The sequence below is a fragment of the Cnephaeus nilssonii genome (assembly GCF_951640355.1).
Source record: "Cnephaeus nilssonii genome assembly, chromosome: 17".
Taxonomy (NCBI): Eukaryota; Metazoa; Chordata; class Mammalia; order Chiroptera; family Vespertilionidae; genus Cnephaeus; species Cnephaeus nilssonii.
In genome coordinates, this window is record NC_137088.1 from 6,450,315 (window position 1) to 6,463,804 (window position 13,490).

Sequence of the window (13,490 nt, forward strand, 5' to 3'; positions counted from 1 at the left end):
TGTATTGATTTCAGAGAGGAAGGGAGAGGGAGAGAGAGATGGAAACATCAGTGATGAGAGAGAACCACTGATTGGCTGCCTCCTGCCCGCCCCACACTGGGGATTGCGCCCACAACCCGGGCATGTGCCCTGACCGGGAATCGAACCGTGACCTCCTGGTTCATAGGTAGACGCTCAACCACTGAGCCACGCCGGCCGGGCATCCCTGTAGCTCCTCAAGTGTGCTAGGGAGGCACTGACCACAGGACCTTGGCACTGCCATTCCAACCTGTGCTTGGGATGTTCTGGGGACATCTGCCTGGCTCACCCCAACTTCCTTCAAATCTGCTCCAATGTCCCCTCAGTGGGCCCACTCCTGCCAGCCTATTTAAAGTTGTGATGTACCCTCCTCCCCCCCGCCCCCCACCCCCGTGTCTACCCAACCCCTTCCCTACTTCCTGTTTCTTCATGGTCCACATCACCTTCTGACAAAACATAAAACTGACTCACTTATTAGTAAGTAAGGCAGGGTTTTTGTCTGTTTTCTTCCCCGAGATCCCCAGCGCCTACACTAGCCCTTGCCCACAGATGCTCAATAGTGTTTATTGAAAAAATGCATGAGTTGCCCTGAAAACATCCTTCTCCTGACCCTGAGGCCTGGAGCCCGCCTTTCCCTCCAGCTGTGGGGGTGTGGGGTGGGGACAGCGGGGCCCATGTCAGGAAAGCTGGATTCCAACCCTCACGACCTTCTGCCCGACCTTGGGCAAGCCCCTCCCTGCGGTGAGCCCCGGCTTCCTTCTCTACCAGCTGCCTGGCCAGTCTTGGGACTGGGCCCAAAGCACTGACAGGCCCTTTGCCGGGCCTCAGCTGAGTTCCCCAAGGTGGCAGGTGGTGGGGAGCGGGTGGGCCCCTCCAGAAGTCTGCAGACTCCTCGGGCTGCCCGGGGACGGGTGAGGGGCTGGGTGACGGGCCTCCAGGCAGAGCTGCCCAGGTCTCGGGCAGGGAGGCCTCAGGGTCCTCGCCTTCACCTCAGAGGCTCTGAGGGCTCCAGGCTGCAAGGGCACCTAGAGCTGCCTCCCCCACCCCCCTCGCTCTCCCCGGAGCTCCCCTCACCCCAGCATCAGCACCCTCTCAGCCACAGACAGGGTGACAGAAAGAGGCCTGGACTGCAGGTCCAGCGACCCCATCTTATCTCCACATGCACTCTAACCCACGCAGCCTCTCCCGCCACAGCCACTCAAGGCTTGACCTCCGCCCAGCCTGGGCCCGACCTACTGGGGCCTCTGAGAGGGTGTGGGCCGGAGCACAGGCCTGAGCCTCTTCGGCAACCACAGGAAGGGCAGCCCCCGCTGGTGGGCAGGGCCCCAGGCCAACCGCAGAAGCCGCGGGCCACTTCTGGAGAGCGCTTCCCAGCCTGCAGGTCCTGCCAAGCCCATGGTGAGCCCTCGCCCGAGCCCTTGGCCTCCCCCGGCTCCCTCTGCCCTCGGAGCGCAGACCCAAGCTCTCCACACCCGGCTCAGTTCCCGCCTCTGGCCACTCCCCCGCTTGACGGTGCTCAGGACCCCCCGTGGGACACTGCACGCACCCTGCGTGGCAGCCAGCAGTGTCCTGGGCCTGGGTAGCTGTGGGGTAGGCGCCTCCTACTCCTCTGCCAACTGGGTGCAGCCTCCTGCTCCAGGCCCTCCCCGGACACAGCCTGGGCAGGCAAGCCCTGCCAGCTACCTGATGGGCCGGGGCAGCCACCCAGAACCCCTGGGTCAGCGTTCATGGCTTTCCTCCTCACAGGTGACCTCCTCCCACCACCCCTCCCCCAGCTCCTGCTCCCCAGGTGGTCCGATCTCCCTGAGCCAGGAGGCCCGCTCCTGCCTGCCTGGCCAGCACCTCTGCACCAACCCTGCCCCCTCTGGCCTTTGGCTCACTCTATCCCCAGGGCAGACGGCCTCCTCCGCGTGCGGGCACAGACACTCTTAACCGGCCCCGAGACTAGTGGGCCTGACAGGCCCTCACAGCACTCCGTGGTCCCTCTCAGCACAGGCTTGTCCGCTCCGCCCTCCGGCCATGCCGAGAGGGGGAGCCCCCACCCCTGCCCCGGCTCACACCCCGGCCTGCAATGCTCTTCACCGATTCCTATGGCGAGGCTAGCCTCCCCCCGAAGCCAGGGGGCTCCTGAGGACCGGGCCTAGGTCTCCCCAAATTAGGGGTTCTTGTGGCAGGGCCCAGGTCTCCTACTTCTCTTCTTCCTCCCAGACCGCAGGGCCTGGGTCTCTCTCCGGGACCCCAGCCTCCTTGCCCTCTGCCCGCGCCAGGGCACAGCCAAGTGCCTCCACTTTAGCCTGACTCCCGGCAGCCCGGTCATTCTGTCGCTCGGCTCTGTCTCAGCTCCTGCTGCACTGGCGATGGTCTCCCCCTCCCCCCCCCCCCGCCTTCCCTCCAGGGCCACACTCACGTCCACGATGAGGAAGTCGAGCCAGCACCAGGCGTTGGTGAAGTACTTCTTGAAGCCGTAGGCCACCCACTTGAGCAGCATCTCCAGCACGAAGACGTAGGTGAACATCTTGTCGGCATATTCGAGCAGAACCTTGATGGTCTTCCGCTCCTCCAGGTAGATGTCCTCGAAGGCCTGCAGCCCAGGGGGGACAAGGGGACATGGCGTCCCGACCACGGCCAATCCCACCCTGCCCGAGGCATCAACTCTCACAGTAACTGCCACCCAGGAGGGCAGGCGGGGGGTGGGGGTGGGGGCACAGCTGAGGGGGACTCCTCCAGGGTCGGCTGCAGACAGGCCAGCAAGCTCTCCCAGGAGCGTGGGCCGTTGGCGGGCCAGGAAATGACCTGACATGGTGAGCGGACAGCAGGGCAGCGTGGAGTGAGAAGACTCCTTCCCTCACATTACAGAGCAAGTCTCAGTCCCGGGCCAGGGCATTTTGTTTAATTAATTAACTAATTAATTCATTTTAATTTAATTAATTAACTAATTAATTCATTTAGGGCATTTTAAAGACCTTTCTAGAACTTGCTCCCATTTTAACGAGGGAGGGCGTGCCGGCTCAGCTCACAGCCCTCTGCAGGAAACAACATGAAACTGGTTTTGTTTTCACTCTCCTTTATGCCGTTACCTACTTTCCATAGGAAATAATATTGGTTTCTGGTTGCAACAATCATTAGAAGTGTCCCTTTAGAATAAATACATTAAACCGAACAAAAACGCTGCGAGTTGATCTAAGGGAACCTTTAAGTAAATGATGGCAGAGGCAGTTTGTAACTACCAAGTTAGGAAACACAGGACCAGATACAGCCAAACCTGTGGCTCGGGGCCGCCCTGGCCGACTGCAGGGCCACCGGGAGCGGCCGTGGTCCAGGGGCCAGCGCTGTCCGCAGTGCCCGAGCCTGCGCTGCTGAGCCCTACACGTGGCTAATCCGGCCCGTGTACACAGGACAACAGGAAATTCAGGTCCCAATATGGATTTGGGGAGTTGTCCAAGAAAGAGTTTTCTCTGATTATAAAACGGTATGCTTTTTATAAAACAAATAACATAGAGCCCTGGCCGGTGTGGCTCACTGCTTGAGCGTCCTCCCATGCACCAAAAGGTCGCTGGTTCGATTCCCGGTCAGGGCACATGCCTGGGCTGCAGGCTGGATCCCCAGGAGCGGGTGTGCGGGAGGCAGCGGATGTGTGCCCCTCTCACATCGATGTTTCTGTCTCTCTCCCTCTCCCTTCCTCCCTAAAATCAATAAAAACATATTATTTAAAAATAATCTAGAAATTATAAAGAAGAAAATAAAAGGCACCTCCAATCTCATGACACTAGAGTAGCCACTGCTAACATTTAGGCGAACATTCTTTTAGGCACTATTTGTGTATGTGTGTGTGTGTGTGTGTGCGTGTGTGTGTGTAAGTGCACAATTTTACTATAAGATATACTAAATGTCTTTGCTTTGAAACGTCTTTTTCCACTAAACAGTCTTCTGTGAACACTTATCAACTCAATGAGGTGAATACGTACAATATCATTCTTTTAAAAGGCTGCATAATATTTCATTACTTGCATATACTACTGTTTAGTCAAGAAGGAACATTTCCATTGTTTCCAATTTATTCCCAGTAGAAACAACACTGCAATGAACATGTCTGCTTATTGATTGAGGGTAACTTTCTAGAATTGGGGTGAAGGTCAAAGGTGTACTTTGGTACAGATTGGGACTAGGGCCTCAGAAGGGGACACCTAGTGAGACCCCCTCCACATGCACGAAGGTGGCTCTTTCCTCGCCACTCCACCCACACACCACTAAATGAAAATCATACTAGGTGATCTAATTATATTAAAGGATATAATAAATGAAGATGCTTGAGTGTCCTCCCATGCACCAAGTAGCGAATAGGTCATATGCTGGAAAAAACACTACTGTAGTAATTTCACCAACATAAATGAATATTACATATTGACAACTATGGTCTACATAGTTAAAGCCAAGAGCCACCGCCGGTAAACAAATGACTAGCACCTGGTCAAACCATTTAGTGGGGTGTCTCCTTTGTCACTCCTCCCAAACTCATGAACAAAACTGTACTTTTTCCCATTTTTACTTAGTACTCGTGATGCCAACATAATTTCCTTGGATACTAGTATGTGTTTGCAGTGTTCATCTCCTTTGCTTCTTTTCCTTTTTCGTTGAGTGTCTGGTTTATTGGGGGACATTAACTCTTCATTTGATACACTTTATCCTACTTGTGTGCCTTTTAATCTCATCTCGTTTTGTTTACCATACTGAAGTTCTATACTTCATCTTCATTTATTAAAGCCTTTAATATAATTAGATCATCTATTATGATTTTCATTTAGTAACACCTTTAGCATGTTAAGAAAGCCCTTGCCTATTCCAAGGCTAGAAAAAAAAATGACCCTTCTCCCCCCCCCCCTTTTTTTTTTTTTTTAGAAAAACTTTCTGGCTTCATGGTTTTATACAATAAACCTCGACATAACAGACTAATTTGGATGAAGGGGTGTCCATTAAAGCCGGAAGTCCTTTATAGAATAAAGTAGGTTTTCTGAATGCATATGTTAAAAAATTGACAAATTAGTTGGTTTGCCTGTTTTTACTTACGTAGACACGTTTGTGTACTTTAAATTAAGTACACGTGAAAAGTTAAATTTCACAGGAAAGTGTTCTATATTTATTACAGTAATTTAAAATGTGTACAGAATAGGTCTAGTAAATGCCTGCATTCCCCGGTCACCAAGAGTAAACAAATGCACACGGCTGGGGCGTGGCTTAGCACGCGGCACAGTTAGAACTGCTGCAGGAAGTCATATCACGTGACCACAGAACCGATCCCCCGTGCGCCAGGTGGTTTGACCACGTGCTAGTCATTCGTGCGGTGGGTGACTCTTGGCTTTAAATATGTAGACTATAGTTGTCGATATGTAATATTTATTTATGTTGGTGAAATTACTACAGTGTTTTTTCCAACATATGGCCTAGTCACTAAAATTTGTTAAAAATAGCAGTGAATTAATAACAACAACAAAATAACCTGTTAACTTAATTATAAACAAATATTGGTTAAAAGCATTTAAAAATGAACAGGGTATTAATTTTCACACATGACATATGGACTGGAAATTTTTTTCGTTAAATCGAAAGTCTGTTAAATCGAGGTCTGCAAAATCGAGGGTTTATTATAGTACAATTTAAAAAATCTAATTCTGGTAAAGAGCAAACATTTTAATATATTTTTTGGAGTGATTGGTCAACTGCCCCAATACTTTAAGAATTCACTTCAAAATCCACAGAAGTCACCTTTATCATATACTACCCTTAATTTCAGACCTCTCTATGTGATTCTATTCTCTACCTGTACTTGAATTAGTATTATATAAATTTTCCTGGTCATTTTTAGTAATTTTCAAGATAAAATTTGGCAACATTTTTGCAAATTCTCTTAAAGATGTTGGAAATTTATTGTTATTGCATTAAGTTTATTAACTGTTTTAAGAACTAATACACAGCCTTCCTACCCAACACTAGCATATATTTATAGCATTTTTACCTATTTGTCTCCTTCTACAATCCTTAGCAAAGTTTGGAAGTTTTCTTCATGTGCCTCTTACTAGTATACATATTATGTTATGTTTATTCCAAGTTATTTTGTTTACAATGCCTGGCATGTTAGGAATATTTGAGAAATTTTACCTGTGACTAAAAGGTTTCTGTTAGTATAAAACGACAATAGCAACAATTCTTTATATATTTTATGATTGGCCATATAATGGTTTTAATAAGTTTTAACATTTTTCTAGGCAATCATTATATAAAAGCAATGATATATTACTATTTATTTTTACTGTATGCTTAATTTTCCTCACTATTTGCACTGGTTAGTACTTCAAGATTACTATTGAGTAATGAACAACAACCAAACAGTAATTAAATCATCATTTTTCTTATTTCTGACTTTAATAAAAATATTCAAGTGTTTTACTACTAATGAGGATGACAGAAGTTAATTTGAGAGTGTTTTTCACTAAATTAAGGAAATATATTTTATTTCTGTGCTTGACAGTTTTAAAAACCAGGAGTTTGTTGAGATAATTTATCTTTGTCCTAATTGTACAAATAGATTTTCTAATGTGGCATCATCTTGATATATATCTAACTATGATATACTTAATCTTTTAAATATACTGCTGGGTCCTATTTGCATATATTTTAAGACTTTTGCATCTCTATAAGTATGGAATATGAAAATTGGTCTATAATTTTCCTTTTGGTATGCTGTTAAAAATCAGCATTATTTAGATTTCATAAAAAGAATCTGTAGACTTTCCATTTGTTTTCATATACTAGCATATTTTAAGTAGGACTGGAATTGTTTTCTTCCTTGAGAATGTGAAAGAGTCCACTCTTGGAGATGTGAGGTTTCTTATTTGTTTTACTCTGAAATTTTATCAGTTTTACTATTTATTTATTTATTTGCTAATTCATTAATTTATGTCTTTATTTTATTAATTACTTCCTTTGCTTTTCTTAAGATTACTTTGTTATTATATTTCTAATTTATTGAGTTAAGTAATTAGTTTACTTTCTTTCTATTGAATAACAAAACTATTTAAGTCTCTGAATTTTATTCGTATTACAGCTTTGGCTGAATCTCACGTGCAATATTATCAATGTTCTTATTTTGTCGTCTTCCTCCCCACCCCCCAGTCACAGTTTTTTTTCTTCCTCTATTTTTCATTTCTTATTTTTCTAGATTTCAGGTGGACATAACTGGTGGAGTCACAATGTGTTATTTTATAGAACACTGTCATCTCTGGCCCATGTATATTCTCTTTATTTTATTTATTTGCCTCGTTTTTAATGTAATTAACACCCCTGAATCTACCAGCAAAATAGTTTTTGTTTACCCCAAGGTTTATTTTAAAATGACCTTTACATTTCTAAGGGTTTGTTTTTAATCTTTCTATGTTTGCTGTATCTAGAAGTTTCCTTATCTGTAAGATGGGCTTAATAATACCTATTGTGAGAATTAAATGAATTAATGTTTGTAACATGTTTACAACAGAGTCTGACTCACTATTTAAGTGTTAGCTATTATTATTAGGTTAGATCAGTGGTCGGCAAACTGAGGCTCACGAGCCACATGCGGGTCTTTGGCCCCTTGCGTGTGGCTCTTCCACAAAATACCACGGCCTGGGCAAGTCTATTTTGAAGAAGTGGCGTTAGAAGAAGTTTAAGTTTAAAAAATTTGGCTCTCAAAAGAAATTTCAATCGTTGTACTGTTGATATTTGGCTCTGTTGACTAATGAGTTTGCCGACCACTGGGTTAGATCAAATTTAGTAATTACACACACACACACACACACACACACACACACACACACACACATTAGATTTCCTATTGTCTTGTTCTTTCTCTTTGATTTGTCAATAATAGGAGCCCTGGCTGGTGCGGCTCAGTTGGTTGGGTGTTGTCCTGTTCACCAAAGGGTGATGGTTCGATTCCTGGTCAGGGCACATGCCTGGGTTACAGGCTGGATCCCCAGGAGGAGGAGTGTAGGAGGCAGCCAATTGATGTTTCACTCTCACGTTGATGTTTCTCTTCCCCTCTCCCTTCCTCTCTCTAAAAATTAATAAAAAATCTAAAAATGTGAAGTTCTCTCTTACTTTCTCATCATTCACCTTGGGCTCCCTTAAAAAAATAAAATAGCAATGTGGCGAAATCTCCCTGTGCTATTGCACTATTGCCATTTCGACCCCCTTCCCCAATGATTTTGCTTTATATTAAGTGCTATACAATCCCAAGAAAATCCTATCTAATAATAGACAAATATGCAAATTGACCACACCTCCGACACACCACAAGCCATGCCCACAAGCCACGCCCACCATCCAATCAGAGCGAGTATGCAAATTAACCCAAACCAAGATGGCTACAGCCACAGAGAGCAAGGTTTTCTAGGTAACAGAGGAAGCCAAGCTTTCCGCCTGCCCTTGCCAGGCCTAAGCCTCCACTCAAGCTACAAAGTTTCAATTATAGAAGGTAAACAAATTCAAACAAATGGCGGCAGAATGGAGCTTGAGAGAGCAGGCCAGGGTTGCCACCGGCAACAGGGGAAGCAAAGCTTTCCACACACCCTGGCCGGGCCCACCCGCTTAAGGCTACAAAGTTTCAATTATAACCCCAACAGAAATGGCTGCCGGCCTCGGAGGGAGCCCCAGGCTTGGCTCCGCTCCAGGCTACAAAGTTTCAATTGTAGAAGGAAAATAAATTCCAGATACCAGGGCCTCCGCTTGGGTTGCCAGGGGGCGTGGCCGGCCTGCAAACCACCACAGGCCCCTCGCTCGGGCCGCCGCACACCCCAAGGGAACCCCCACCTGATCCTGGGATGCCCTTCAGGGCAAACCAGCTGGCCCCCACCCCTGTACCAGGCCTCTATCCTATTTAATAAAAGAGTAATATGCAGATTGATCATCACTGCAACACACAATATAGTTGCCCCCATGTGGTTAAAGATCCTGCCCCCATGTGGACACAGGATGGCCACCACAAGATGGCCAGCAGGAGAGGGCAGTTGGGAGGCACCCGGCCTGCAAGGGAGGGCAGTTGAGAGGGACCAAGCCTGCAAGGGAGGGCAGTTGGAGGTGATCAACCCTGCAGGAGAGGGCAGTTAGGGGTGACCAGGCCGGCAGAGGAGGGAAGTTGGGGGCAAACAGGCTGGCAGCAGAGTGGTTAGGGGGTGATCAGGCTGGCAGGCAGAAGTGGTTAGGGGCAATCAGGAAGGCAGGCAGGCAAGCAGTTGGGAGCCAGCAGTCCTGGATTGTGAGAGGGATGTCCGACTGCCCGTTTAGGGATCCGACTGCCCACCGGGATTGGGCCTAAACAGGCAGTCGGACATCCCTCAAGGGGTCCCATATTGGAGAGGGTACAGGCTGGGTTGAGGGACAACCCCCCTCCGTGCACGAATTTCGTGCACCGGGCCTCTAGTATATTCATAATAGTTGTATTTTTAATATAGGTGGGGACCCTCTTTGTTTTATATCTCAAGCCCTTGAACTCAACCTTGTTTAATATTAACAAAAGCACTCTGGTTTTTGTTGTCATTGTTTTCATTTGCCTGAAATATCTTATTATTTCACTTTTAATATTTCTGAGTCACAGTGTTCCAGGATTGTCATTTGAGAGTAATAGCTGAAGCTTTTTAAAAAGTCCATTCAGAGTCCTTTTCTTTTAAAGATGAATTTTATCCAGTTACATTTATTATTAAAACACATGTTTGATCTTGCCTCTGCCATAGTACTTTCTGTTTTCTGATTTAAAGCTTCCTTGTTGCTTATTTTTTTTCTATCTTTTACTGCAAGATCTATGTTTTCTTTCAGCAATTTGGAAGGGATATATAGTCTGCTTTCTGTTAAACAAGTTTATAACTTTAAATAACACACTGAGACTTCTTTTCTCAATGTATCATTGACATTTTTTTTTTTAACACTGCTTGGCTGTCTACCCTGATTAGATGCATCTTTGCTTGCCAAAACTCCTCCTCACTTATGCCAGGCTGAGTTTTTCCTCCACAGCCCAGACTAAGTGGCTCTGGCTGCCCTTGTTTGTGGTTGTTTAAAAACAAAACTTGTTAACATATTGTCAAGTCATCCTTCTCTGAAGTCTGCAGAGATTTCGCTCTAGCTGCCAAAGGTAAAACAGCAGAGTCTGCAAGTCCTGGGTCTGGGCCAACTCCAGAACAGGAGGGGGGCAGTCAGGGTGGAGGGGGAGGCTCAGAGGTTAGACAGCCACAGTGCCTCCTCATTCATGGCCTGCCCCCAGGGGCATCACAGACTGGAGGCACAGAGTCTTGGATCAGAGTGACCCCTTCCCACTCTGTAGTCCCAAGCATTCCCTGTTAGTTGCTCACCCCCAACACTATCAGGTGCCTGCTCCCTCTGGGTCAGGAAAGGTTCTGTTCTTCTGCCGTCTTGATCATCCCTCTCCCTGCTCAACAGCACCTTCTAGAGCCCTCTCTAGGGCTGTTCCCTTTCTTCTAGTAAGGGATCTGAGAGATCAGAGTTGGGTGCTTGGGGGCCAGATGAGGGTATCCCTGGAAGGCCTCTCTGCTTCTCTAGGGCTCAATAAACCGCCCTGCCCTCCACAGTCCAGTTCCATCTGCTTCCTCCAGGAAGCCCTTCCTGATTGCTCCAGTTCCCCTTGACCTCCCATCACCCGGAGTCATCTACTCAATCTTGCTCAACTTTCTTGAACTGATCTCTGACTCTCTCAAACCTGCTCAGTCTGGTTTCCCCAATTAGATAGGGAATCCCCTGAGGCTCTCCCTGGCTCACAGAAGCAGACAGAGGAGAGCTTGGAAAAGACCTGTGGAACCAATGGAAGGTCAGTCTGGAATCTGACTGTCTGGGTTCAAATGCCACACCTGCTGCTTGTGGGTGGTGGGGACTTGGGCGAGCTACTTAATGCTTCTGCAAAAGCTTGGTGTGGGATGAAATATAAACGTGTGTGAACTACACCGCGTGGCCTCCAGCCCTGGGAAACCTGGTGTAAGTGGAGCCACCACTGTGGTCTCAGCCAGAATCATGAGTTGCATTGGACCCGCCTGAAGCCGTGCACAGTGGTGATGGTGGGGGGGAGGGGGGGGAGTGTCACCAGAGCTCAGGTGTGTGAGGCCAGGGACCTGTGACCAATACCAGCTATGCCCTGTGATCTGGGGCAAATCACTGCCCTTTCATGAAACAAGGGGGCCTGGACCGATGCCCGCTGCTGAGCCCTTCCTGCCCGGACCGGCACCTGAGCTCCCAGGTGGTGAGAGTTTGCCAGCTGATTCCTGACCTGGGGCCCTGGGAGAGGACATTTTCAGCAGAGGTTCTGCCCCCCATTCCTGACCCAGCTTTCCAGCTGGCGACTTCCTTTCCCACCCTCCCCTCCTCCGCCACCCCGCCCTGCCCAGCCCTGCATCCCCCTCCCCATGGAGGGTACCAGAGCTCCACTGCTGAGCAGGATCATGAAGATGATGAAGGTCTCGAACCAGCTGTGCTCCACGATGCGGTAGCAGGTCTTGCGCAGTCGCCACCAGACCTTCCCTGGGGCCTGCGTGGTGTCCACGGTGCAGCAGGGACAGCGCCGGACACAGCCTGCGGGGGAGGGAGAGGGGTCAGGCCCAGGCCAGCGGCTGTGAATGCCCATGGCTGATGGCAGAGTTCGGTGGTTGAAGGAATGACTGAGAGACAGATTACCATGGTGGGTGAGGAGCAGGGCAATGGGGTGGGCGGGGCCGTGGGGGGCGGGAGGGCTGTGGGTGCTGTCGGCCACAGCCCACACGCAGCAGGCACTCTGTGGCAAGGCCATATGGACCAGGCACCCAGGGAGCGGAGGAAGGGCCTGGCAGGTGTGGGCAGGGGCAAGGCTGGGGCTGGGTGGCCTCCATCTTGTCCTCTGCTCATCTGGGAAACCCTCCTCCTGCCAGAATGTTCCAGAATTTCCTGGGCTGCTCTGTCCTTGGGCCTTCTCCATGTTGGCAATTTCTGAGCCTTGGGAAGAATGGGCCCTTGACTGGCAGCCCCAAATGACGTGCCATGTGGAGGACAATCCCTCATTGTATCCCCAGCTGCCCTCCAAATACACCACCCATTCACTATAAAAGCTACAGATGCCGAAACCGGTTTGGCTCAGTGGATAGAGCGTCGGCCTGAGGACTGAAAGGTCCCGGGTTCGATTCCGGTCAGGGGCATGTACCTTGGATGTGGGCACATCCCCAGTGGGGGGTGTGCAGGAGGCAGCTGATGGATGTTTCTCTCTCATCGATGTTTCTAGCTCTCTATCCCTCTCCCTTCCTCTCTGTAAAAAATCAATAAAATATATTTAAAAAAAAAGAAAGCTACAGATGCCAGTCATTATGCCAAGGCCTGAGGGGACAGCGGTGAACCAGACCCAGCCCCTGCCGCTGTGGGAGCGTACAGGCATGCTACCACCCCACAAACGCAGGGGCACCAGTCCTTGGTGCAGCCATGATGAATGGGGCAGGGAGGGGGGCAGCCGGGCCAGGGTGGGGTGTAATATGGCCCCGGGCCCCAAGGAGCTGCAGGTCCTTCTGCCCCTCCCGGCAGGGCTGAGGCTGGGGCAAAGGGCCACCCAGGGCAGGACCTTCAGTGAAGCAGTCCTCCGGGTCCTTGTCGTCCTCGCCGAGGTCAGGGATCTGCTCCAGGAGGTCAGCGGTGTTGGTCATGTCCGCTGTGCTCCCCTCGGAGTAACTGTCCTCGTGGGTCTGTGGGCAGGAGCGTGGGGCAGGGTGGGCAAGGACATGAGTGTGGGCCATGTCGCAGCCTCCAGCCCAGAGCCTGGGGAGTCTGGGGCTCCCGGAGGGGAGGTGCCCACACTACTATCCATTGCCCTCCCGGGGAACCTGAGCCCGGGATGATGAGAACCTGCCCCAGAGGTCACCTAGGGCCAGCTGAGGCTGGCTGGACCTCGGGGCTTCTGGGTCTGTGGTTCTGGTCTGCTGGGTCTAGGGCAGGGCTGTGGGGATGCGAAGGCATCTGGGAAAATATGGGGATAAAGCATCAGTCCAGCTGGGAACAAAACAGACATGGGGTGGCAACACGGAAACACACTGGCACATGGGCACACACAGAGGAAACAGGCATGCCACACCCAGAACCGAGTCAGAACCAGCATCCTGGGCACACGTAAGCACAAGGTCAGACATGCAGAGAACAGGCCGGCCACCCACCCCTGCTCCCCCCCAATTCATGTGGGTGCTGGTGTGAGGCGCCGAGTCTGGAGTAAGAGCGGGAAGGTGCTGGGCCATGCCCTGCCTGGCATGCCTTGACCTCGCTTAACCTGATGAGAGAGAGGGGTGCGCACGCGGTGTGCCCTGTGCGTGTCTGCGTGTGTCACGTGTGGGTGCCGGCTGTAGGGGCCTCTGTGGCGCCCTGCCCGGTTCCCCTCCTCTAGGCCAGGGCACCCATGCCAGCCCCTGTGAGCACTGGCTGCTGCCTGGCTCCAGCTC

At 49.7% G+C, this 13,490-nt stretch overlaps 1 protein-coding gene across 7 annotated transcripts in view; it reads right to left on the reverse strand.

Annotated features, from left to right (window-relative positions):
- Positions 1-13,490, reverse strand: part of SCN5A (sodium voltage-gated channel alpha subunit 5) — a gene marked incomplete at its 5' end in the record, with an annotated part of 77,611 nt that overhangs the window by 12,198 nt on the left and 51,923 nt on the right. For all 7 annotated transcript variants that reach the window (XM_079795527.1, XM_079795526.1, XM_079795532.1 and 4 more), the window contains 3 exons: positions 2,426-2,599; positions 11,462-11,616; positions 12,626-12,746. In XM_079795527.1, the coding sequence (XP_079651653.1) occupies positions 2,426-2,599; positions 11,462-11,616; positions 12,626-12,746 (450 nt within the window). The remainder of the gene's footprint in view (positions 1-2,425; positions 2,600-11,461; positions 11,617-12,625; positions 12,747-13,490) is intronic.